General features: G+C 42.5%; 1 protein-coding gene across 3 annotated transcripts in view; it reads left to right on the top strand.

Moving 5' to 3' along the window:
• TOX3 (TOX high mobility group box family member 3) overlaps positions 1–21360 on the top strand; it is a 103004-nt gene extending 81644 nt beyond the window's left edge. For 2 of the 3 annotated variants that reach the window (XM_014942112.1, XM_014942111.1), the window contains exons 4-7: positions 12326–12595; positions 14509–14736; positions 16072–16152; positions 19302–21358. In XM_014942112.1, the coding sequence (XP_014797598.1) occupies positions 12326–12595; positions 14509–14736; positions 16072–16152; positions 19302–20048 (1326 nt within the window). In that variant the 3' untranslated portion in view covers positions 20049–21358. Of the gene's footprint in view, positions 1–12325; positions 12596–14508; positions 14737–16071; positions 16153–19301 lie in introns of all 3 variants that reach the window. The other variant, XM_014942110.1, reaches the window with a different exon arrangement.
• The last annotated feature ends 3058 nt before the right edge of the window (positions 21361–24418 follow it).

The following is a 24418-nucleotide window of genomic DNA, read 5'->3' as shown; positions in this document are numbered from 1 at the left end:
CAGAGAGCAGTAGTGCTGATTGAATGAAAATTGAACTTGTTAACATTCTTTTCAGCTTAGCCTGTTGTACATAACAGAAGGTTAGCTTTGATGAATTTCAAAATTCTCTTTCTGATATCTAAGAAACAGACAGTAAAATAATTGTCTCTTTTCAGTCTGATTTTTTTTTTCTCTTTTATTCAAAAAAAGTACAGATGTTACAAAAACAGACTGATAATTTTACATATATTGCTCCCTGTATTACTTATGCTGCTAGAGAAAAATGTGTTTCCTATTTGATGAAGACTTGAGCCTGTTTATATTTTATAATTGTTGCAGTGCTGCCGGTGCCTTCAGGATTCTGCGCAGATAAGGCTAATTCATAGTGGAATACGCTCATCTTTAATTACAGTACTGCTTAGGAGTGGCACTGTGCTCAAATCAAAGACACGATGGTGACTACTGCTTTTATTTCAAGAAGAGACTTTTTAAATAAACAGCTCGATGATGTGGCTGTGAAGAGCTGAGTTCCAATTTCAGCTTATGAAAGGCTGCGTACAACAGAAATAGTCATGTTTCAGAACAGTGGTGCCTTTTGCTTAAAGGTCCAAATCTTTTTTAGTAATTTCAATTCCCAAATTACTAATTAACTTCAAATGACTAGATGAACAGGAGATTGCAAGAATAATAGCTTAAAAAGTTGTTTTAAAATTGGCAAACAACATTTATTTCCCTGCTCACCTGACTGCCTCTAATTTGTATGTTTAATTTTCCTTTACAACGAAATTTATTTGTAAATCTCTCTTTTAATACGTAGTCTGTAATCTCCTATCTAGAGAGAATGGAGTAGGTTTTCAATTAATACAATGTTATAACAACATTGTTTAATGTGTTGCAGATGAAACAGTTATTTCATGGGTCATTAATGTGTTTAACGCCTGGAACGGTCTATTAAAACAAGCCCTTGTTATTGTTATGAACATGTTTATTGTCATCTTTAATACAAAACATAGAACTAATTCCGGAAGGTTATAATTATTCATTTATAGGAGTAGCAACTTTTACTAGAAAGAGAGATTATCTTCAGAGTTTCCTTATTTCTGTTTTTCCTTTGATTGCTGTGCTGGATTACTACACTCGAGTTTTAGATGGAGAGTGTCCATCTGGTCCATATTGGACTTTCCCAGCAGAAAGGGTAGCTGTTGCCACTACTGTTTTTAATAATCTGTGGTACCAAGGAAAAGAATTATCTCAAAATTAAGTAGTACCAAATTAAATGATGCCCCGGTGGCTCAGATGGGTGACATTTGGCCATACACAGAACCTTTCAAACAGGGGCTGAGGCTTTGTAAAATGAGATGTTTAGGACTCGTGGGGGTTGGGGTTTTGCAGCTCTGTGCTTTGCTGATGAACTTCCAAGTCTCTACATAGTCTTTTTTTTTTTCATCTGTGTATAGTTAATTATTTTATTTTACATCTGATGATGTAGTTGTGCATTTTTTAGTTACCTTTCAGAGAGCATGTGTGCTCAGCTCCTGGGGACCTTGGGGGGAGGTGGACAATGGACTGGAAACCCTGGAGGCAAGAGAAGGCAGTGGCTTCTGCCCAGAAGCTACCTGCCATGGCTTTAGCACGATACGAGGATGGCGCTGGCCTGATGACGTACTGAATAATAGGGGTTTAATAGTGTGTAGATTTTCATGTCCTCAGTGACATTGTCATACTCCATGTGGATAATACAGTTGCTTTTCTGAGACGTGCTCTCCCCTCCTTACTCATCGATACAGACACAATGGGCCATCTGTTAATGAGCTGTTATGGGTGGAGAAGGAAACGTAGTCTGGCGTTCTTTTCAAAAATAGGCAACTTATAGTAATTGCAAGAAAGGACCTGTCCTTACCTTCAGATACCCATCTGAACGGCAGGCACTGCTGCTGCAGAAAAAAAAAAAATAAAAAAAAAAAAGATGCAAGTAGGTTTTTACCTATTGAGATAGAGGAGGGACTTCTGCACGAAGGAAGAGGAATGTGGTAACACTGGCAGAACAGTCTGGGAAAAAGGACTGTGCCTATTGTGTATTAATAGTGTCTAAATCAAGATGCATCAGCTCCAGAAGATGTTGTGAGGTGCCACATGAATATCTGGGGTACGATACACCCCACTGGGAAAGCTGTCAGGAATTGGAGTGGAAGCTGAATCTCTGAACTTCTTCCCCAGAACTGAGCTGGGAAGGAACGTGGGTGTGTTTGACCCTGGGCACCAGCTGTGCGTTAAGCCCGGACCACGGCTTTTAAACTATCCCACCTCCTGAGCTGAAACTCTGAACTCAGGTGCTGCTTTCTCAAGGCAGATGCTGCAGCTGGTCTGGACACGTTGTACCTGGCCAAAGGCTTGGCTGGGTCCAGCCACCCTCGTTCTTGGGTCATTGGGAAAACTTCCTTTCAAATCTCTGCCGTTCTCTGCGGTTTCCCGCTGTGTTTCCCCTCGGACAGCTTACCCAGTACTCAGCTTCCACTTCCAGTTCTCAGGCTGTAAAGAAATGCTAACTCTCTGTAGAGTTTTCAATTATTCTATGTTGTCAGGTAGCTGGAAAAAACCCACCTGGCTCTGGTAATACAAAAGATAATGAGACCTACTTTTCTGATTTGTTTTAAAAGCCAACAACAAACAAAAGAAAGAAAAACCCAAACAAAAAAACCACAGCTCCCCCCAAAACCCAAAGAAAAATACCACCCCCTCCTTGAACATAACTACCAACACTCGTAGCAATTTTTAAACAAACAAATGCCATGTAACCCCCAAGTCTGTCCCCCCTCCCTCTAATTCCTTGCACAATTTTTGTTACCTTTGATAATGTTTGTTAGTTGTCATGCTTCCTCGCAGTCTCTCCCCGCGCTGCTTACTGCATAATGAGGACCTTTGAAGTCTGCCTTTGATTCGGCAGCTGAAGCACCTGAAGTTGCAGAGGTTGTAACAAATCTGCTAACAGCCTTTATCTGACACCCCGGGACCCGATGCCACCTCCCCGGGGTTTGTTTGCAGCGTCTTACAAGGAGAGGCTGAGGGAACTGGGGTTGTTCAGTCTGGGGAAGAGGAGACTGAGGGGAGACCTTATCGCTCTGTACAAGTACCTGAAAGGAGGGTGTGGAGAGACGGGGGTCGGTCTCTTCTTCCAAGTTACAGATGACAGGACAAGGGGTAATGGCTTCAAGTTGCGCCAGGGGAAGTTCAGGTTGGATATTAGGAAACATTTCTTTACTGAAAGGGTTATCCAGCATTGGAATGGGCTGCCCAGGGAGGTGGTGGAGTCACCATCCCTGGAGGTACTTAAGAAACATGTAGACATGGTTCTTCAGGGCATGCTCTAGTGCCCAAGATTATTGGTTTGTGGTGGGGTACTGTGTGGGTGGGTGATGGTTTTTGGTTTGATGGTTGTTGTTGTGTGTTTAGGTGGTGGGTGGTGGTTTGTGTTTTTTGTGGATTTTTTTGTGGGTTTTTTTTTGTTGTTTTTTTGGTGGTTGGACTCGATGATCTCTGAGGTCCCTTCCAACCACTACGATTCTGTGATTCTGTGATTCTGTTTCTCCGCTGTTTGCACACAGCAGACCCAAGCTTGGGCTGCTAATTTGGAGAGGGGCTCCTGGTGCCAACAGACTCATCAGTTGGGAGCCCAGATCTGGGATCTGAGTCACACGCACATTGTGATCCCGCTGCCGGGGACCTTCTCCAAAAAGGAGTGTGACTCAATATGCTTTCCAGTGTGGTAGATGTTTGGGGAGAATGGAGTGGAGAATCTGTTTTTAAATGCTTCTATGAAGCGGTGCGGAAATCAAAATATCGAGAAGTTGTGAATTAGGTGATGCTAAAGCATCATTTTGTTTGTTTTTAATTAGAGTTAGGTTGATGATTGGATGCAGTCCTGAGTGATGTGCTCTAGGCGTTCCTGCTTTACCAGGGGAGTTGGACCAGATGATCTCTAAAGGTCCCTTCCAACCCAGACAATGCTATGATCAGCAGCAGCCCCCGCGGATGGGTGGAGGGCCATAGCAAGCCTGGGGTGCCATCCATCTGCAAGAGCAGAAGCTTTTCTGAAGCAGAAGGACTGGAATGGGCTGCCCAGGGAGCTGGTGGAGTCACCATCCCTGGAGGTACTTAAGAAACATGTAGACATGGTTCTTCAGGGCATGCTCTAGTGCCCAAGATTACTGGTTTGTGGTGGGGTACTGTGTGGGTGGGTGATGGTTTTTGGTTTGATGGTTGTTGTTGTGTGTTTAGGTGGTGGGTGGTGGTTTGTGTTTTTTGTGGATTTTTTTGTGGATTTTTTTGTGGGGTTTTTTTTGTTGTTTTTTTGGTGGTTGGACTCGATGATCTCTGAGGTCCCTTCCAACCACTACGATTCTGTGATTCTGTGATTCTGTTTCTCCGCTGTTTGCACACAGCAGACCCAAGCTTGGGCTGCTAATTTGGAGAGGGGCTCCTGGTGCCAACAGACTCATCAGTTGGGAGCCCAGATCTGGGATCTGAGTCACACGCACATTGTGATCCCGCTGCCGGGGACCTTCTCCAAAAAGGAGTGTGACTCAATATGCTTTCCAGTGTGGTAGATGTTTGGGGAGAACGGAGTGGAGAATCTGTTTTTAAATGCCTCTACGAAGCGGTGCAGAAATCAAAATATCGAGAAGTTGTGAATTAGGTGATGCTAAAGCATCATTTTGTTTGTTTTTAATTAGAGTTAGGTTGGTGATTGGATGCAGTCCTGAGTGATGTGCTCTAGGCGTTCCTGCTTTAGCAGGGGAATCGGACCAGATGATCTCTAAAGGTCCCTTCCAACTCTGACAATTCCGTGATGCCATGATTGGACTAGATGATCTTAAAGGTCCCTTCCAACCCAGACAATGCTATGACCAGCAGCAGCCCCTGGTGGAGTCACCATCCCTGGAGGTACTTAAGAAACATGTAGACATGGTTCTTCAGGGCATGCTCTAGTGCCCAAGATTACTGGTTTGTGGTGGGGTACTGTGTGGGTGGGTGATGGTTTTTGGTTTGATGGTTGTTGTTGTGTGTTTAGGTGGTGGGTGGTGGTTTGTGTTTTTTGTGGATTTTTTTGTGGATTTTTTTGTGGGGTTTTTTTTGTTGTTTTTTTGGTGGTTGGACTCGATGATCTCTGAGGTCCCTTCCAACCACTACGATTCTGTGATTCTGTGATTCTGTTTCTCCGCTGTTTGCACACAGCAGACCCAAGCTTGGGCTGCTAATTTGGAGAGGGGCTCCTGGTGCCAACAGACTCATCAGTTGGGAGCCCAGATCTGGGATCTGAGTCACACGCACATTGTGATCCCGCTGCCGGGGACCTTCTCCAAAAAGGAGTGTGACTCAATATGCTTTCCAGTGTGGTAGATGTTTGGGGAGAACGGAGTGGAGAATCTGTTTTTAAATGCCTCTACGAAGCGGTGCAGAAATCAAAATATCGAGAAGTTGTGAATTAGGTGATGCTAAAGCATCATTTTGTTTGTTTTTAATTAGAGTTAGGTTGGTGAGGGGTACTGTGTGGGTGGGTGATGGTTTTTGGTTTGATGGTTGTTGTTGTGTGTTTAGGTGGTGGGTGGTGGTTTGTGTTTTTTGTGGATTTTTTTGTGGGTTTTTTTTTGTTGTTTTTTTGGTGGTTGGACTCGATGATCTCTGAGGTCCCTTCCAACCCAGACAATGCTATGATCAGCAGCAGCCCCCGCGGATGGGTGGAGGGCCATAGCAAGCCTGGGGTGCCATCCATCTGCAAGAGCAGAAGCTTTTCTGAAGCAGAAGGACCCTGGGGTGCCATCCATCTGCAAGAGCAGAAACCTTTCTGAAGCAGAAGGACTCAAAAGCAACCGAGGCAACCCAAAAGCCTTACCCCTTCAGCCCACTTTGGGGACTGCGTGAGGGACCTACAGGGTCACAGGAAAGGAAATGGGTAAGAACAAAGTTCCCAAACAGCATATGCTCCATGCTAGGGTGGCGGGGCATCCGGGGTAAGAATCATAAGCATTTCAGAGAAAAGTCTTTGCCTCTTAGTTTGGTCCTTGTGTGATTTTTGGTCTAGCTGTGAGTGTTTAGTGTTTCTTCACCATGAAAAGCAGCGTTTTGTTCGAGGTAGCTGAGCTTGCTGTGGATGAGCTGGTGCCAGTAGAGGCCACAGAGCAGTGTTGCAGAGATACCTTGTCCTGGCACCTGGAGAGGTCGGTCTGGCAGGTGTCCAGGCTGGTTGGCCCTGTCCCTTGGCACTTCCTTGCTTGGAATGGCATCTCTGAGGTGGTGCCCCACTGCCTGGCCGAGGTGTGCTCCTGCTGCCTAATGCCCCAGTGTGGTTCCATGGGTGAAATGGTTTTAAGTTGTGATTTGGTGCTCTCATCAGTATCTTTACCATCCCCTGCAATGGGTCAGGCTGTCTGCTCTGAAGGAGGCCCTGTGCTGCACAGGGGGGTCTGAGGAACACCAGCCATGCCAGGGGTCACTGCAGACACCAAAGAAAAGCCAGGGGACAGCCAATCAGAAAGATTCCAATAAAACACGTTCAACTTGGAGGTTGCAGCCTCAGAAGAAAATGCTGTCATAAAGCAGGACATGAATTTTTAGAGACATCTGAGATTGCCTGAACAAAAGGAGATGGTTGCTCCGTTTTGAGGAATAAATCAGTGGGCCCTTATTTTTGTTGGGTTTGGTTGTGTGGGTTTTTTTTCCCTTCATGCCCTTTCTCTGGCTTATATGCTCTGTCTGAATAGAAAAGAGTAATTTCTAGTGTAGTGGGACTGGGGGAGCACGCAGACCAAGGAGTTGCATGTTCTTCATGTTCTTCAGGCAGCAGAGTGTGCGTGAGCCTCCTGTCACCAACTCATCTTTTAGATCCAGCTGCAGGTATAATTTTTTTCCCAATCCGAAGTGTGCTGGTTGTTGTAGCCTTTACTTGGGAATTAAATTAGGTAAGGTTTACTTTTCTAAGGGACACAAAGAAAAACATGGGAGTTTTCTCATTGCCAGGGAGAAGAAGCTGCTGCTTGCAGTGGATCTTCTGATAACTGCAGTTTGACAGATCTATTACTGATGGCAGTATCTGAGGAGGGGAGAGGAAGGACACTTCTTCAGTGGTGGCAGCACCAAGTGCAACTGTTTTGTATTCTATTAAGTAAGGGCTTAATCTCTGACAGAGAAAAGCATCCTGTTAGTTTGATTTGTTTTGATTGGCAGTGAATTCCAATCTTGTAAAATTTAGATTAATGGATTCTTTTATCTGTACTTTACTTGTGGAGAAAAAGAGTATTGAGGATTTCTTCCAGAGATATGCTGACTTGCCCAAAAGGAAAGGGAGCAATTTACAGACAGGGACAACTGAGGATTTCGCTCTTTACATCGCAGCGCATTTGCTTCAACTTAAACACATCCTTTAAAATACTACATCAGCTTATGTTACATTGACAGTGACGAGTTCCTAAGGCAATAGAATATATAATGTTTTAAGTCAACTTTTGAAACAAGGGCACAGTGAGCGTAACCATAAATGCTGGGTTTTGCATAGTTTGGGGTTTTTTTTTTTGGCGGATTTCTCCCTTTCCTTAAAGAACAAGCTCATGCAGGATAGGGTCAGGTGCCAGCCCTATGCCTTCCTGTAGGAACTTCCATGGCTCAGGTGGGATGTGGCCAGAAAGAGCCCAACTGCAGGTGTTACCCATTTAAATGGTTGAAGGTCGTAGATACTGATTTCAGTCGAGACTTCAGTGTTACTCAAAATGCTCTAAAACCTAATTTCCTAGTTATATTTTTAAATACGATGTTGCGTGCTCCTAGAGATAAAAACTATATCCTGGGTAGAAACCCAGGATAAGACTATTATATGTAAATAATTCTCAAAATGCAGGGTAAGTGGAAATTAGGGCATGTCTCGACGTAACGGCTGGATGCGTTTATCTGTCAAAGTAAATACTAGCTGTATTACGAGCTGTATTAACGACTGGATACTTAATGAGTTGATAACAGAAGAATAAGCTATCTTGTATGACTTTGATTTTTCCCTTAGTACTCAATGGTATGTTTTGTTTTTGCTGGCTCAGGTACAGTAATTGTTGAAAAACACCTTTGATAATACTGTATAAATTAAAGTGTGGGAGTTCACATGTTCCTTTCTTTTTTCTTTTTCTTTTTTTTTTTTTTTAAAGTTTCATTACTCTGCTGTTGAGGAATTGATATTTTACCAGTTTTTGAGAACTTAAATTTTCACAAATCAAAGTAAAATAAGCTACATATTTGGCATATGCCATGAGACTTGTGTCCTTTCAGCAATATGACTAAATGTGACTTCTTGGGCATGACTGTCTAATTAGATTAGAATAGTTGAGAGTGGGATAGTTTGATGGACAGATATATCCTTATGGTTTCTGTGATGAGGCCTTCTATGCATCTGATGCCAGATGTCTTTATCATGTGTGCTCTGGAGCTGCACAAGAGAGTGGGGACAGAAAGCCAATGTGCCTAGATGTAGTCACCATAAAGTTGTTTTGAGAAGGGGGAAACATTTTGGACCATATTTTGCTTTTTTTATCCGTGTGTATAATTGAAGAGAGCAGAGAGGTGGCTGGCGTTCCCCTCAGTAAGTGGCTCTATACCTTGGGGTTTTTTTGTAGCCCTCATGTAGGATAACAACAGAGGGGTCTGAGACAAAGTCCTTTCAGTCTGCAGAGGAATCACACGAGTTATTTCTCCTTGGTTTTCTGTTTCACACCTTATGTCCTTGTTTGATTGATGCTGAGTAAACCAGTGCCTGAGTTTTGCCTGACTTGTGTTAAAATCACCGAGTTTTGCCCAGCTTCCATCCAAGACTGTAAAGCAGATCAGGCTCAATCAGAACTTGATTCTGGCCACTTGAGAAGGTCATGAATTTTTGCCAGACCTAATTTGTCATTTTTGCATAATGTTACAAAAATCCTGAATCCTCCTAATACTTGTGTATCACTTCTACTTCTGGTTCAGTTTATGTAAAATACCTTGTGATATTCCCTAAAAGTCTCACAGTATTCTCAGTGGATTATTTTGAATACATGAGCTTTTCAGTTTTCATGTATTAATGTAATTAGGATGTCACGTGGATGTTTTAGTGCACTTGTATTTCCATGCGTGCTCCTGATATAAGATGATTTCTGTTGTTAAACATTTCATTGATAAACATTCTGTGCATAATGAAATGCTAATGAGCCTTTTGGTTTAGTATTGGTCTTTGTAGTATAAGGGGGAGGGGAGAAGAGTTAAGATAACTGATGGAAATTTTGTTTTCTTGATTATAGATTCCTCCTTAGAAAATTCTGTTTGCTCAGGAGCCGCGTACAAATGCTGTGGACTTTTGTGTTACTATTGCCTAGTTCCCCTGCCTTCTTGCTCCTTGCCAAAACACTCTACAAACATAAAATGTGGATTATACTTCCTTCTCTGAAAGCCCTTCTATAGGCACCAGAGGTTGTTGAGGCCCACGACACTGTACCACAAAGTAAAAAATGAAATTCCCATTCATTTCTTTGTCATTTTTTGAAGAATATTGGTTAGCCATATAACTTAAATTCAAAGTGTAGAAAATACATAGTTTGTCATTACCATATGCATATATGATATAAGTGAGAAGAGATAGGAAGTTATAAGTTATACAAACTATTTTGGTTTATGAAAAAGAATTTTCTTTTATCTTTCCTTATATGTTTTATCCATTTGGTGCTGGATAGCCAGTTAAAAAATGTTGTTTCAACTTCTAGCTTTTACTCAAGTTTTTTTGTTGTTTTTTTTTAAAAAGATATCGAAAGGAAAATCTGGAATTAAATAAGCGGATGTAAAAAAAACACACAAGCATCAAATAGTGTCAGAAAAAGGGGCAGTTAAGAATTCATGGGCTTGTGTATAAAATTAGATTCTGGGTCAGTGCAAGTCAAGAGAATTTAGTCTCAATAAAATCATAGATGCAAGCGAAATGACAAGACTTGGAGTGAATGGTTTGTAACCCGTGTCACCACGTTTTGTTGCCTGGGTGTGGAGGCCGGAAAGGCCTGATTTGTGGAACAGCAGCGAGAACAAAAGGTAGCTTTTTAGGTGTAGAACACCTCCAAGAAAGTACTTGCCTGCAAAATAACGAAGAAAAGTTAATTTCTAGGAGAGAAGGTCACTCCAATGAACTCGACCTTTGCTTTACCAGCAGAGTTTTCCTTCCTGCAATAAAGTAATGTCTGTAAACTGCAATGAATGGAGTAATATGCGGAAAGTAATATCCTCGTACAAAAGCCTTGGAATGACTTCCAGATGCCACTGCCAATACCAGTCACCATCAAAACCACCCCACGGTTAACGCTAGTAAATTTTCACAGAAAGGTGCCCTGAAGCAAATGGGTATTTCAGCCAGTACGTCTGATGGTTTTGATCTCTCCGTATCAAGTGCTCCACTTTTGACACGTGCATTCGTCTCTAAGGGACTCCACTCCTTTACTGGAGATAGTACAAGAATTTATGAAGTAGGAGGAGCCGCGTGGTGGGGTGTGGATGCTGAGCCAAGCTGGCAATGGCTTGGAAGGTATGGGGAAAATGAGGTTGAGACCTGGCATTTAGGATCTGGAATATGAGCTTGTGGGGTTTACTTCGTCCATACTGGATCCAGGTGCAACACTATGTGTACTTTTATGCTAAGAAGGATTTCCTTTTTCTGCGTAGGCTTCAGCAGGAAGACACGTGAATGCCAAATTTGGAATTAATGTGATTTATTGCTATAGGGGAGCAGCGTGCTGCAGCCCTTGTAGGTAAGATGGATGAGGCAGGGTGTGCATCTTCTCTAAGCAGTGAATGGCTCCTTTGTGCACCGGCGCTCCTCCCGTCCCAGAAAAGGTTTCCAGGGGCACAGAACCCCTGCCTCTGTGAGGGGAGGGAGAGTCCTGCAAAGTAATAGTCACTTGGGCTAAACTTACCTCAGTGCTGACACAGATTTTTGAAAACTGGCTTGGGCTTGGGTCCACACTTAATAAAGAGAGCTCTGGGAAGGTCAGGCTCCGCTGTGAAGTCCGGTGGCCTGTACGCCGGGCGCCCAGCATTGCTGGTTTGTTCTGTGTCGTTTCATTAAGGATCACTGCACCTGCTGCTAATTGCAATGTAGGTTATTAATAATGAAAGAGTTTGCAAAATCTAATTTATTTCTCGTGTTTCTTGTCTGTTCAAACAATGGCCGTAGATTAATCAGGTTGCTGAAACAATTTGCGAGCTATTTATTCTCTCCACTTATTAAGTGTTTTTTAAAAAAAATCTTCTTTTCTGTTTAAATGTTCCTTCATTGTGTATTGATCCCTGTGGGGTTAAAAATAACAAAACCGAGTTGTAGGCAGATTCCCGTTGACTTTTTACCTTCAGGGTCTCCGTTCTTTTCATTTACAAATGTGGTAAGTGCTGTGCAGATGCAGAGGAAGATACAGTTTGTGCCCTCAAGAAGCGGCAGAAACAAACCCGCGCCAGCACTTGAGTTTCTGAGACGTGAGGTACAAGGAAAATGAAGTCGGTGCTGGGTACCCAGCTTGCTGCTTCCACACGCCTTTGATTGTCGGATTAAAGATGAAAAGGTGTAGGTTTGTTTGGTGCTTGTGAACAAGGATTTTTTAGGAGCGATGGGGGTTACTGGGAGGGTTTTCCAGCGAGCTGCAATCTCTGCACCCCACACCTGGCAGGGCAGCCTGCTCTGTTTAAAACAACTTTCAAATCCCACTCAGACAGGATTGTTTTATACCTACTGCTGTTACTACTAACAGCTAAGAATAATTGAATGTCAGTAAAGGGAGATGCTTTTCTCTCTCTATATATATATATCCCCCCGCCCTGGTTTTGTTTACGTTCTGCATTTGACAGCAGTTTGTGTCTTCTCAGTTGCAATGTTTTCCCTGATCGTCAGTCAGCCTGTTTCCCTCTTGTTTGTGTGGGTATTTCACACCGCACCAAGAGAAGAAATGCTTAGAAAAGGGGGAAATGCAATTTTTCTTCCACCGAAAAACCCCGCCCGCACGTGGGGGAGAAGCGAAGTCCGGGGCGAGCGCGGTAGCTGTTGCTGCTTTTCCTTTATTAAAGATGCATTTTTAATTCATTAAAAAGCAACGAAACCGAGGGGGAGTTGACAGTGTCAGTTGTGTAAGCCTTTGCAAATCAGTGGCTTTACCTGGTAGGGCTCCGTGGTCACTTAATTCATTAAAAAGCAACGAAACCGAGGGCGAGTTGACAGTGTCAGTTGTGTAAGACTGCAAATCAGTGACTTTTACCTGGTAGAGCTCTGTGGTCAGTGCTAAGGACTAAACACTGCTTGGATCTCTTTCAGGACCAGAGCCACTCGCAGGTGTCCCAGTACCGCCAGGATCACTCTCTGATTATGAGGTCCATTGTCCATATGACCGATGCTGCTCATTCAGGAATTATGCCTCCTTCTCAGCTAACCACCATTAACCAGTCTCAGCTAAGTGCCCAGCTGGGGCTGAATTTAGGAGGCACTAATTTGCCACACACTTCTCCCTCCCCTCCTGCAAGTAAATCGGCCACTCCTTCCCCATCCAGCTCCATCAACGAGGAGGACGCAGATGAGTCCAGCAGAGTAAGTGAGGACATGCCCCAACTGCTAAGGACTAAACACTGCTTGGATCTCTTTCAGGACCAGAGCCACTCGCAGGTGTCCCAGTACCGCCAGGATCACTCTCTGATTATGAGGTCCATTGTCCATATGACCGATGCTGCTCATTCAGGAATTATGCCTCCTTCTCAGCTAACCACCATTAACCAGTCTCAGCTAAGTGCCCAGCTGGGGCTGAATTTAGGAGGCACTAATTTGCCACACACTTCTCCCTCCCCTCCTGCAAGTAAATCGGCCACTCCTTCCCCATCCAGCTCCATCAACGAGGAGGACGCAGATGAGTCCAGCAGAGTAAGTGAGGACATGCCCCACAGTGGGGAGGCTTTACCTGCTCTACACTGAATTTTCATCAATGTGGCAGCATCTTCTCAGCTGCAGCGTGGCCATGTAAAACACAAATGTTACACTTTAGGGGAATATGATTCATTTGCTGTTTAGCTTCTTCAGAGGTTTCCATAATACCTCCATAATAATGCATGTAAGAATATACATATGTCTATATATATGTATATTTGGCCTAATACGTTCAGAATTCATTTCAGATTTTGTAGACAGAGGTTTCCGTAATACCTCCATAATAATGCATGTAAGAATATACATATGTCTATATATATTTGGCCTAATAAGTTCAGAATTCATTTCAGATTTTGTGATCAGGTGAATCTCTTTACTTGTCAACTCTGGACAGTTTTGGCATTTTGGTATTCTCTAGAGTCATATAAAATGTAGATTGCATTTAGAAATAAAATAAGCTTTCTTCTCACTGGAAGTTTAGTTAATTCACGTTTTGCTTTAAGTAAAGCTGTTATAGAAGGAAAACTTTGTCAAAAAAATAAAGCACAAATATTATTATGGCAGTATATTTAAAGGGCCTAATTTAGACTGTTCACGGAAGGTTTTGTCATGAAGTTAATGGAGATTGTGCGTATGGAAGGATCATTGTACAGGATCCTCAAAATATCTACGTAAAATTACTACTGAGTGGTATATTTGGGGCCACTTGATCCTCTTGCTCCAATTACCTGTGTAAAATGGAAGGTTTTGTCATGAAGTTAATGGAGATTGTGCGTATGGAAGGATCATTGTACAGGATCCTCAAAATATCTAAGTAAAATTACTACTGAGGGGTATATTTCGGGCCACTTGATCCTCTTGCTGCAATTGTCTGTGTAAGGCTCAACCAGAGAGGGCAGGGGAGAGGAGGAGCACTCGGGGACCAGAGCTACCTGTGGTCCTGGATGCTCTGCTCCGGGGGTTCCCCATCACCCGGCTGCAGGAGGAGCGGGCAGGGAGGTGGGCGCTGGGCACAGTAACTTGAATCTAAGAAGTTCCATCTAAACATGAGGAGGAACTTCTTCACTTTGAGGGTGGCAGAGCCCTGGAAGAGGCTGCCCAGGGAGGTGGTGGAGTCTCCTTCTCTGGAGACATTCAGAACCCACCTGGACACGTTCCTGTGCAACCTGCTCTGGGTGGACCTGCTTTGGCAGGGGTTGGACTAGATGATCTCCAGAGATCCCTTCCAACCCCATAGCATTCTGTGATTCTGTGATTGACTATTCAAAATATACTATAGATTAAATCTTAATATTTTTTAATACAAATTTGCATTGGGGTATACTTTTTTAGGTCAGGCTCATAGGACTTACATTTACAATGAGTAGTAACTATTCACGCGTTTAGTTCCAGTCAATCTGATGAGATTAACCTAAGTACTATGTGGTAGGACACTATTTGTGTCCTTGCACAACAGGACTCTCCAAAACATTGCCTACATAGTAGCTTTATCCATGTATTATTAAGCCAGACAATAATTTTTCGGAATTAATCTGATTTATTTCATGCGTGTGTTAACTGTTCTTGTTATTGCTGCTTCTTAGGCTACTGGAGAAAAAAGAGCTGCCCCAGATTCTGGCAAGAAGCCCAAAACTCCAAAGAAGAAGAAAAAGAAAGATCCCAATGAGCCACAGAAGCCAGTGTCAGCATATGCCCTTTTCTTCAGGGATACACAAGCCGCAATTAAAGGGCAGAACCCAAATGCGACATTTGGAGAGGTTTCAAAAATAGTGGCATCTATGTGGGACAGTCTAGGAGAAGAACAAAAACAGGTAAAAAATTGATGCAGGGTTGTCTCACAGGAAGTAAAATAATAACCCTTGTAAAAAAATCCTCCTGCCTCTACTCTGAGTGGGCCACGCTACTTGCTGATGTAGACCTCTTGCTCTGTAGAGCTACGTTGATTTTTGAACTTGCTGAATACCTGGCATCTAAAAATCATTTTCCTGTAAGAGCCAGTAGGTAGTATGAAATGGCTGTATTTGTCTTTAAATTTTAAAGGGCAGTTTGTAAAAAAGCTCAGGTGATACTGTCCTAGAGTCCTGTTAAGACCAGCTTTTGATGATTCCTATTTCAAAGCTCTTGTTTCCTATTAATCAGAAGTTAGAGGAAAAAAGGGGAAGGTACAGCACATTTACCGTTTTCCTTTGATCTGCCTTATGAATTTGTTACAAAGCGTGTTGATTTCCAACCTTTGAAGCCAACCCTCTGTGCCTCATTACACTGTCGTGTATGAAATGTTATCTCCAGCTCAAACTTGGTACAGAATGATGAGTTTTGTTCTTCCTTGAGGGTTGTTATTCTTTCTATACACATGTAACTCCTACACACAGATTGGAGGAAAAAAAAGTAATCCTTTGAGGCTGTTTGCCAGTTGATTCTCCGTGCAGCTCCCAGTAACAAGGAGGAGTAGATTCCCATATAGGGCACCTTCTGGCAAGATGTGAATGATTCTTGTTTGTCAAAATTTGGAAACGTTTAGTCTGATCTACCAGATGGTGGTGAACACGATTTAAAGGTGGACTTTAAATTTACTGTTGATTAAAAATACCGATTAATTCATTTTTGCCAAACCGTTCTTGTTTAACTCGGTGGGATTCTCTCATAAGTGCATTGTCCAAGCTCTATGAACCATCTTTTCTAAAGGCATAAGGATTTTTTTTATATATGCTTCAAAGATTTGGTTTTTTAAAAAATCTCCTAGGAATTTTTTGCTATTTTATACTACTTCAGACACTTTTTAGCATCTGAAATACTCAGTGTTCTAACGCCCTTGTTGCTTAGAGTCATTATAGTATAATTTCCTGTGGAGGTAAATTGTACATAGGGAGTCTTGTCAAACAGCTGGCTGCTCTGACAGCCTTTTTTATTCACAATAAATCAACATAAATTGTCGTGCAAGTCCAGCAAGTAGACCTGAAACTCTGTAACCACCTGCAAGAATATTTAGGTCTCTCAGGGAAGAAAAAGCACACGTAACAGTAGAGTGGTTTGGGTTTGGTTTTTTTTGTCTGTGTTTTTTGTTTCTTTGCACGTGATTTTTAGAGCTTTCTGGCAAAAACATCATAATAATTGAAGTTGATGACATTGTGGTCTCTTCTTAATAGGTATATAAAAGAAAAACTGAAGCTGCCAAAAAAGAATACCTGAAGGCACTTGCTGCCTATAGAGCAAGCCTTGTTTCGAAGGTGAGTCTAATAATGCCTTCCATGGAATGCAAATTAGCTTTTGGCAACGGGGTTTTAATTTGGGGGCGCAGGGTGTTAGGCAAAATAGAAGGAGAATCCTAGGGTTTTCTGTAGCACAGCTCTGCAAGGAGGTGTGCTGCTGCTTCAACCCTGCTTAGTCTCTGCCAAAAATATTCATCTCTCGTGGCAGAGTAATGAATATCGAACGATAACTTGTAAATGTGCATCTTCCTTTATCTACGGCGGCAAAATAATGCACTTCACTGCAAAAGTAAAATTTTTCAGTCATGAAAAATAAGCTATTTTGACTTTTGACACTGATGTTTGCAAGCTATTTGCAGCGTTTTGTTTTTCCTCAAGTGCTACTTCTCGAAAGACAGACTTGCTTTGCGTGAAGCTGGAGAGCAGTTATTGTGTGTGACAAAGCTTAAGGTATTTCTTGCAGGTGAGGGGTAAAAAAATGGCTGGTGGCTCTGAATTTGGAGAGTGCTTACAAATGGACTAGCTGGCAGTGAGCCACAGGGAGTATTTTAGCAGATCCCGAGTTAAAATAAAACTCATGAAGAAGACAAAGCTCTACTGTCTTACTTGAGAATTTACCTTTTAACTGGCAGCGCTACACTGGTTGTAGATCTGTTGCATCTCAATACCATAAAAGCAAATGTGCTTATAGCCATCTAAAATATGGGTAAAAATTAATCAAGGTGATGTTTTTCTCTGATAATATTTCATAAAGATCAATTATGAAAATATCTTCTATGACAAGAAAGAAACAGCAGAAAGTGATGATATCTGACTCCTAAGAATATTTATTTGAATGTACATCTGCAGAGCATTAGTAAATCACGCAGAAAGTTGCTGTGTACTTTAATCAGTGATTAAAAATAGAAGAGCAGAAATTACACACACACGCGTTCTTGAAAGCTGGAAGATTTCTTCTTGTGTTGAGAAGCTGCATTGTTCTGTTGTCTCTAGGACTTAGATAATATTCTCAAAGCCTTTGGTATCACAATGCTAAGTTCATTGCAGCTGGAATTTTAAATACCTTTGAGGGAATTTATTTTATTAGTCTTAAGTTCCTTTTTAAAAAACATCAGAAATCATATTTTCTTCCAAAATCCATGGGACCTGGGCTACTGAGTAACTTGTGGCAAACCTGTGAAAAATTGCACTCCAGGTCCAGTATTTATCTCATCTCCTCTAACTCAAGACATCCTTGCTGTAGCTTTTTCATCTGAGGTGGTTGCTGAGAGTAGGGGTGGAATGACGCTTGTACAGCACAATTTGACACATTCTGAGGTAGAGTCTAAAACTTGTCACTTAATTGTGCTGGAAGAGACTTCTTGTTTCCATTGTCTTTATATAGAGATTCTTGGCAACTGTTCTGTGTGTCATGTATGAGCAGATGCATACAACTATGAAAGATGAATCCTACCTTTGGTGCTTAGAGATATCTAATTTAAGCATACACAATATTTATAAATTTACCTAATAGAACTATGCCTTCAAAGGCACCAGAAAGCCTCAATTATTGCAGTAAGCCTCTTTGGACTGTAATTTTCCTGCAGGTTTGGCTCAGCAGAAGCCTGCAGGACACTGGAAGCAGGCAGGGTTCCCTAAGCAGGGCACCCTCTGATGCAGCTCTGCCCCTTCCAGTGTATCCACTGGGGTGCCTTCACAATGGTCCCGTAGAATTTTGTCTGGGACTTGATGCCTTAAGATGCAAAGAACTGCAACAAGCAAATTCAAAAAGTTATTTGAGAAGTTTCATTGTTTGTATGCTACTCTCGTGTCATGATAACTGGAGTGCGGGGAGGTATGCTCCTGCTTAGATTTAGGGATTTTTGAAAACATAAATATAGAAAGTGTTGGGTGCTTTTTAGCTTTTTCAGCCACAAAACATATGTGACATCTGTGACTTTCTGGTGTTGAACAAAGGCACAAGTTATTTGTCCAAGTAAGGACTGGAGGTACTCACAGGTGGTGTTCCCCAGGGCTCAGTGTTGGGACCATTTCTGTTTAACATCTTCATTGATGATCTTGATAAGGACACAGAGTGTATCATCAGTAAGTTCGCAGATGACACCCAGTTAAGCAGGAGTGTTGATCTGCATGAGGACAGGGAGGCTCTACAGAGACACTTAGATAGGTTGGATCAATGGACCAACATTAATGGTATGAGCTTCAACAAGGCCAAGTGCCAGGTCCTGCATTTGGGCCACAACAACCCCATCCATCAGTACAGGCTGGGGGAAGTGTGGCTGGGGCTGCCTGGCGGAAAAGGACTTGGGGGTTCTCATTGACAAGCGGCTGAATATGAGCCGGCCGTGTGCCCAGGGGGGCAAGAAAGCCAACGGCATCCTGGCTTGGATTAGAAATAGTGTGACCAGCAGAAGTAGGGAGGTGACTGTGCCCCTGTACTCGGCACTGGTGAGGCCACACCTCGAGTATTGCGTCCAGTTTTGGGCACCTCAACACAAGAGAGATCTCGAGGTGCTGGAGCGAGTGCAGAGGAGGGCAACGAAACTAGTGAAGGGCCTGGAGAATAAATCGTACGAAGAACAATTGAGGGAGCTGGGACTGTTTAGTTTGAGGAAGAGGAGACTGAGGGGTGACCTCATCACTCTCTACAACTACTTGAAAGGACATTGTAGAGAGGTTGGTGCTGGTCTCTTCTCACAAGCAATTAGCGATAGAACAAGAGGGAACGGCTTCAAGCTGCAACAGGGTAGGTTTAGACTAGACATCAGGAAGAAATTCTTCACAGCAAGAGTGGTCAGACACTGGAATAGGCTGCCCAGGGAGGTGGTGGAGTCACCATCCTTGGATGAGTTTAGGAGTCGTTTAGATGTGGTGTTAGGGATATGGTGTAGGGGAGGACTTTGTAGAGTAGGGGAGATGGGTGGACTCGATGATCCCAAGGGTCTTTTCCAATCTAAATGATTCTATGATTCTATGATACTGTATGCAGAGACAGATGAAGTGGTGATGTGGTGGATCAGTGATCTTTTTTGGGTGCTGACTGATCTTTTCTGATAGGAATCAAAAGATGAAGAAGTTTCCCTGGGTAGCTGTGACTTTTATTTCCGTGTAGACAGCAACTGTGTTTTTTCTCTTAAAAATCCGACGAATTTCTTTTCCAAACACAGGCTGCTGCAGAATCTGCCGAGGCCCAGACAATTCGTTCTGTTCAGCAGACACTGGCATCCACAAATTTGTCTTCCTCCCTTATTCTGAATACTTCTCTTTCTCAACACGCGACGGTATCGGCGTCTCCTCAAACTCTCCAACAGTCCCTCCCCAGAGCCATCGCTCCAAAACCTTTAACCATGAGACTGCCCATGAACCAGATTGTAGCTTCTGTGACCATTGCACCAAACATGCCAACAAACATTGCCGCCCCCTTGATAAGCTCCATGGGGACGAACATGGTGGCAACGCCGTCCTCTTCTCAAGTCAGTCCCTCCATGCAGAGCCAGCAGCACCAGATACAGCAGCTCCAGCAGCAGCAGATGCAGCAGATGCAGCAGCAGCAGCTCCACCAGCATCAAATGCATCAGCAGATACAGCAGCAAATGCAGCAGCAGCATTTCCAGCACCACATGCAACAGCACTTGCAGCAGCAGCAGCAGCAGCACCTCCAGCAGCAGATGAATCAGCAGCAGATGCAGCAGCAGCTCCAGCACATGCAGCTGCAGCAGATGCAGCAGCAGCAGATGCAGCAGCACTTGCAGCACCAGTCCCAGCCTTCTCCCCAGCAGCACTCCCCCGTAGCCTCCCAGATCACCTCTCCCATCCCCGCCATCGGGAGCCCCCCGCCGGCCCCCCAGCAGCACCAGTCACAAATACAATCTCAGACACAGACTCAAGTCTTGTCGCAGGTCAGTATTTTCTGAAGAGAAAGGATCTGGCAACGAGGCTGTGTGTCGGTGGGGAGGGGGCGGAGGGGTACACCATGTTTGGCTGAAAACTGTAAATTGTTGATGGTAGTTATGCAGGGATGCATAACAGATCAAACGATCCTCTAAAGTGTCTATTAGATAGGCAATAAAGAACTACAATGTAGCTGTGTATCATCTTTTAGCTGACTATAAATCATTTTGTTTTAAAAAAGGAAAAAAAAAAGCAAAAAAAAAAAAAAAAGCTGTGCTCTTTTTTTCATGTGATGCCTTTTTAATTTATTTAAGCTTTACCTACGATATGTGAATCAAATGGCCTAATAAATACCTGGACCTTATGACTGCAAAATGGCCTTTCAGAGTTATATGATATAACCCTTACTTTCTCTAAAAGTGAATAATGCACTTCAAGGCAGTATGAACTCATGAAGCCCTTAAAGCACAGTTGTAACTACCTGTAAAATGATGATTGGATTTCATACAATCATACTTGTATGACATGAGTTAGTTGATGGCATTTTTTGTCATGAAAAAAAATAGAGTAAATCACAGATTTTTGCCAAAGCTCTTAATTTTTTTTTCTCTCCTAAATGTCTTCAGAAAAACAAATGCAAGTAACTGAACTGAAACGTTTGACCCAACCTTTCGCTTCATTTCTCCAAATAAACCTACCATAGTTTGTAAGAAAATATATATTGACATTTACCCTCTTACGTTAATTCCAATTACAGAACAAATGTGAATATTATATTCTGTGTCGAAGTGATGAGTTTCAGATTTAATACACTGTATTTTTAAAAGGGAAATGCACTTAAATAAAACTGTTATTACAGAAAGCTAAGATGAAAAATGCAAGAGTTTTTAATACGCTGTAAAACCAGTAGAATATTTAAATGAAACTCCACAACCGAATAATCAATGTAAATATTTTCTTTAAAAGTTGTAAGTTTTCATATCATGTGTTGTAAAGTTTTCATAAATGAGGCTTTAATGTAAACACTGGTAACATGAATTATTAATTGCTACATTGCTTATTGTGTTTTTATGCTGTTTTATACTTTTTTATGAGTTACGATAGCAGCAATTAAGTTGTTTGTATTTTGCTTATCTAAAATAAATGCTTTTATCTTGCTATAGAATAAACACATTTCAGTAAAACCGATGGGCCATAAGTCTTTGATAGGAAAAACCAGGAACGTTGCCTTGTGAAGACGCTTCCTCGGCAAATTTGTTTCACTTTTTGGATTTTCATTTTGTCAGAGGTTCCGGGTGAAGGATGGGCAGCCAGTGTGGGATGGGCCCTCGTGTCCCCAAAGCCGTGTTGGTGAGGAGCTGGGTCCAACTTCTCTGAGGTGTCTCCATCCTCCCTCAGAGGGAGGACGCAGGTGGCAGCGACGCAGCGTCACCGGTCCCGTCTGATTCACCCCCAGGAACAGCAGAGCCCACCCCTCTCCCAGCAGCAGAGATGCAAATAAGCACAAATTGTGGGTTTTCTTTGTACCTTTGAGTTTCAGCTGTAAAGGCAGTGATTGCTTCCCCTCTGTCAGCCCCAGCTCTGGCTCAGGCTGGTCCTGAGTCATCCGACTTTTAGTTTGTCATAAAAGTAGGACACTATAGAGGGGGGTGGAGAGGGCAGGTATTTCATACACAGGGTTTGGAAGCATTCGCATCCAGTATTTTCTCAGGTTATTAGTGCTCTTCATCCATTTTTACTCCTGGCAGAGAGGAGAAGTCCTTTATTTTCTTCTTTATTTTCCATCCCTGGAGGTGTTCAAAAGCCGGGTTGATGTAGTGCTGGGAGGTCTGGTTTAGTGATGATGCTCCTTGTTTGTTGTGTGGGTGTCTATTTTTGTCAGTTAGGTTGATGGTTGGACAAGATGATCTTTAAGGTCCCTTCCAACCTAGAAGATTCTGTGATTCTGTGATTCTCTCCCTTCTTTGCCTGCAATCTCTGCGCTGCGAGTGCAGTCTGACCACTATCCCCAGTTGTCTTGCATGATTAATTACAGCATCTGTCCTGTCAGAAGCTATAATGAAGAGGTCTTGATAAAAATTGCAAATTACCACTGGCAACAATCTTAAACTGCTTATGATAAAATGAAAATTAAAAACAGCAAGTGTCAAACCTGAGCAGAATCCTAATCCTGTTGGAGGCGGTGTCCATGGCTACCAGGCACAGGCCACATCCAAAAAATAATGGAATATAGATCCCCCAAAAGTTGGAGCCAGACTTGAGGGAAGAGGTGCTATACCATGTGAGTTTATTAATAATGAATTCAGCTTTCAATATTTCATCATCCTCAGGTACTCTGTTTATTATGTACAAATATTGAACAGCAAGAGATTCTAATTATAAATTTATAGATTTCTCGGAGAAGGGAAAAAAAAAAAAAAAATCGTGTATAAATTGAAGCTTTTCATAATGGGTGTTAGTTGACAGCTACCCCTGCTCCTAATAGCCTTAGTGTGATATCTAATCGTGGCTGGGGGGGCGGGTGTTTGTTCCAGGGGGGGAAGCCCGCCTGCCTTCGGAGGCTGCTGGGGAGGGATTTCTGTGTGCGCTGCCTCTAACCAATGTTGCATAACAAAGGGAACCATTTTATCGCCGTTTTGAAACCTTTAGACAAATGTCTTCAGAAATAATTGCTAAACTGCATGTGACAGTAATTGTGTATTAGTTCCATAATTGTCATTTTGAAGACCTATGAAGTATCGTTGGAAAAATGTCACTAGTGATAAGAGTTAATTACAACTGAAGTCTGTTTTCAACTATTTGCAGCGAGAAGCAGGTGTTATTACACTCATTAAATGATTTCATAAATCCTGGGTTTTATCACATTTGATTAAGAGCTGCTGAACTACTGATGGTCAATTCCAGGAAAAATAGTTTTAATTACTGCAGCTAAACAAAATTAATCATCGAGCAGGACTGTACATTTTAAATATCAAAATTTGAGTCTTGAAAAACTGGAGCATCCCTCCGCTTGCTACAAAATTATATTTTACATTACCCACAATAGCATATTGCAGAACATCTTGTGTTTCAAACTGTGCAAGTTGGTGTTCGTATTCCCCGAGTCGAAGTGAGTAACTTTGCTATCATAGGTCATAAATAAAACTGTTAATTTAAATCGCTTAATACGCAGTTTCTACAGGAAAAATGCGGTATCCGTATGATTTCAGCGCCGTGCACGGTTTAAAGAATGTTTTCCTTCATATCATTTACAAGCACTTAACTGCTCCCTTCTTTTCCCAAGGTTTCCGATGCTTTATCACCCCGGTTAACCACATTCTACTTTCACATTAACCCAGGTTGACACATGATGAAAGAACATAAGGAGGTTTAATTTTTAGCTGACACAGGGTCATTAGTTTCTAACTTGGAGAACAAAGGCTTTAAATACCTCTATGCAACATAATCTCAATTTTATATTATCACCTGACCATTGTGGCCGGCAGGACAGATGGATTAAATATCTCAAGTTTAACCAGAAGTCTTGCACTGACTCTTTTTCAATGGGGATTGGCTCTTTGAATGGCTCCTTTTCCATTTCTCACTTCATGGAGTGTTTTGCAGCACTGGACTTCATTCTAACCTTTCCCTCCCCCCTTTGTTTGGCTTTTGTTTTGCAACAGCTGTTATTATCGTTTTTGGTCAGCTGTGATTGCTGGAGGCAAAATAGGACCAGATGGTGTTTTGCTATGCATGAATGGCGAGTTAGAGGAGTTTAGATTGAATAGGCCAAGTTTGAATGGTGTCTATGCACCACCTGCCCTCTTCAGCAGCAGCACACACATCATCGGAGCATGATCTGTCTCAGACCTACTAGAATTGGATGGGAATGGAGAGAGCCTCCTTGGATTTTCTCCATATTTATTGATCTTCCATGCACTAACAGCATAATGCAGTACACAGTCAATTTGAGTTAATTGGATATGACACAGCATGTACATGTAATCTATCACTGTAGTCTCCTGGTACACTTTAGGGTTTGCTGCCACAAGAACACGCAGTATTAGCCTGCATTAATAGGCTAAGTGGATGGAAGCAAAACAGGATCGTCGCAGGGCTCGATTTAACAAAATATACCATAGTTTTAAAATGATACCCTTGGAAGGGCCAGAGACGCGGTTAAATACGAACATTTTGGGTTTGATAGACTGAGTATTTTTGGGCAGAGAAAGGAACATCCCTCCTTCCCATGCTTTTCTGAGTGGTTTGCCAGGGAAGCTGGAAGGAGCAGTTGAGAGGGAGCAGGGAGCAGCAGCCGTAGTGACGAGCCGGTGCCGCTCGCAAAGGGGCGTGTGTTTGTCTGCAGGAATCTGCTTCGGAGCAGAAGGGATATTATATTGAGCAAATTTCTGAT

Source organism: Calidris pugnax, unplaced genomic scaffold, assembly GCF_001431845.1.
Source record: "Calidris pugnax isolate Ruff unplaced genomic scaffold, ASM143184v1 scaffold28, whole genome shotgun sequence".
Classification (NCBI taxonomy): domain Eukaryota; kingdom Metazoa; phylum Chordata; class Aves; order Charadriiformes; family Scolopacidae; genus Calidris; species Calidris pugnax.
The sequence above is the reverse complement of the archived record's forward strand: the minus strand, read 5'-3'. Positions and strand labels throughout refer to the sequence as shown.